Source organism: Terrapene carolina, unplaced genomic scaffold, assembly GCF_002925995.2.
Source record: "Terrapene carolina triunguis isolate 2854851 unplaced genomic scaffold, T_m_triunguis-2.0 Scaffold461, whole genome shotgun sequence".
In the NCBI taxonomy this organism is placed as follows: Eukaryota; Metazoa; Chordata; order Testudines; family Emydidae; genus Terrapene; species Terrapene triunguis.
The window spans coordinates 1,633,156-1,634,103 of record NW_020664812.1 but is presented as its reverse complement, the minus strand read 5'-3'; the positions used below and the strand labels follow the sequence as shown (position 1 = coordinate 1,634,103).

The 948-nt window shown below is 66.5% G+C and overlaps 1 protein-coding gene across 1 annotated transcript in view; it reads left to right on the top strand.

The window, feature by feature from the left end:
- The window catches only part of KMT2B (lysine methyltransferase 2B), a 29,544-nt gene that overhangs the window by 18,046 nt on the left and 10,550 nt on the right, over nucleotides 1–948 (top strand). The window contains 2 exon segments of the mRNA XM_029913120.1: nucleotides 268–381; nucleotides 755–944. Coding sequence (XP_029768980.1) covers nucleotides 268–381; nucleotides 755–944 — 304 coding nt within the window.

Here is a 948-nt window from a genome sequence, read left to right as displayed (position 1 = left end):
GACACAGGCTCCCATCCAGCCCCAGGGCGGGGACTGGCTGGCTCAGGGGGGCAGGGAATGGGGCGTGGGGCCTTTCCCCTCTAGGTGACACAGGCTCCCATTCAGCCCCAGGGTGGGGACTGGCTGGCTCAGGGGGGTGGGGAATGGGGTGTGGGGCCTTTCTCCCATCTGGCCCCAGGGCAGGATGCTGGCTCGGGGTGGGGAATGGGGCCTGTTCCCTCTGGGGGTGCTGGCCCCGTGTGCAGCACTAATCCCTCTGCCCCCCAGGTAACTACTGCCCCATCTGCTCTCACTGCTACGAGGACAACGACTACGAGAGCAAGATGATGCAATGCGCTAAGTGCGAGCACTGGGTTCACGCCAAATGCGAGGGGCTCTCAGGTCAGTCTGGGGACTTGCCCAGCGAGCTATGCTGGGTCTCGAGGCTGGCCCTGATGGCTGGGGCGAGCCCTGCAGCACAGCACTCCCTAGCGCCCCCATCCTGACCCCTGCAGCATAACGCCCCCACAGTGCCCTCTAGTGCTGCCCTGGGGCATCGGGGCTGGCCCTGCTGGCTAGGGAGAGCCCTGCCCCCTTCGGCACAGCACCCCCTAGTGTGTCCCCTCAGTATCTGCCGCACACCCCTTTTGCCTTGGCTGCCATCTAAGCCCTGGCCCTGCTTCACTGGTCATGGCTTGCCCATTCACTCCCTGCCCCGGGGATGGGAGGCTGCGTGGGGCTGGGGCTGCCTGACCTGCTCTGCTCTCTTCCCCAGACGAGGACTACGAGATCTTGTCCAGCCTGCCAGAGAGCGTGGTCTACACCTGCCGGCCCTGCTCTGGCAGTGACAAGGCCAAGTGGCGGGATGTCCTCACCTCGGAGCTGCGCAAGGGGCTGCGCAACGTGCTGCAGGGGATGCTGGCCTCCCAGCACGCCGAGCCCCTGCTGCAGTGCGCCCAGGTACGGCCC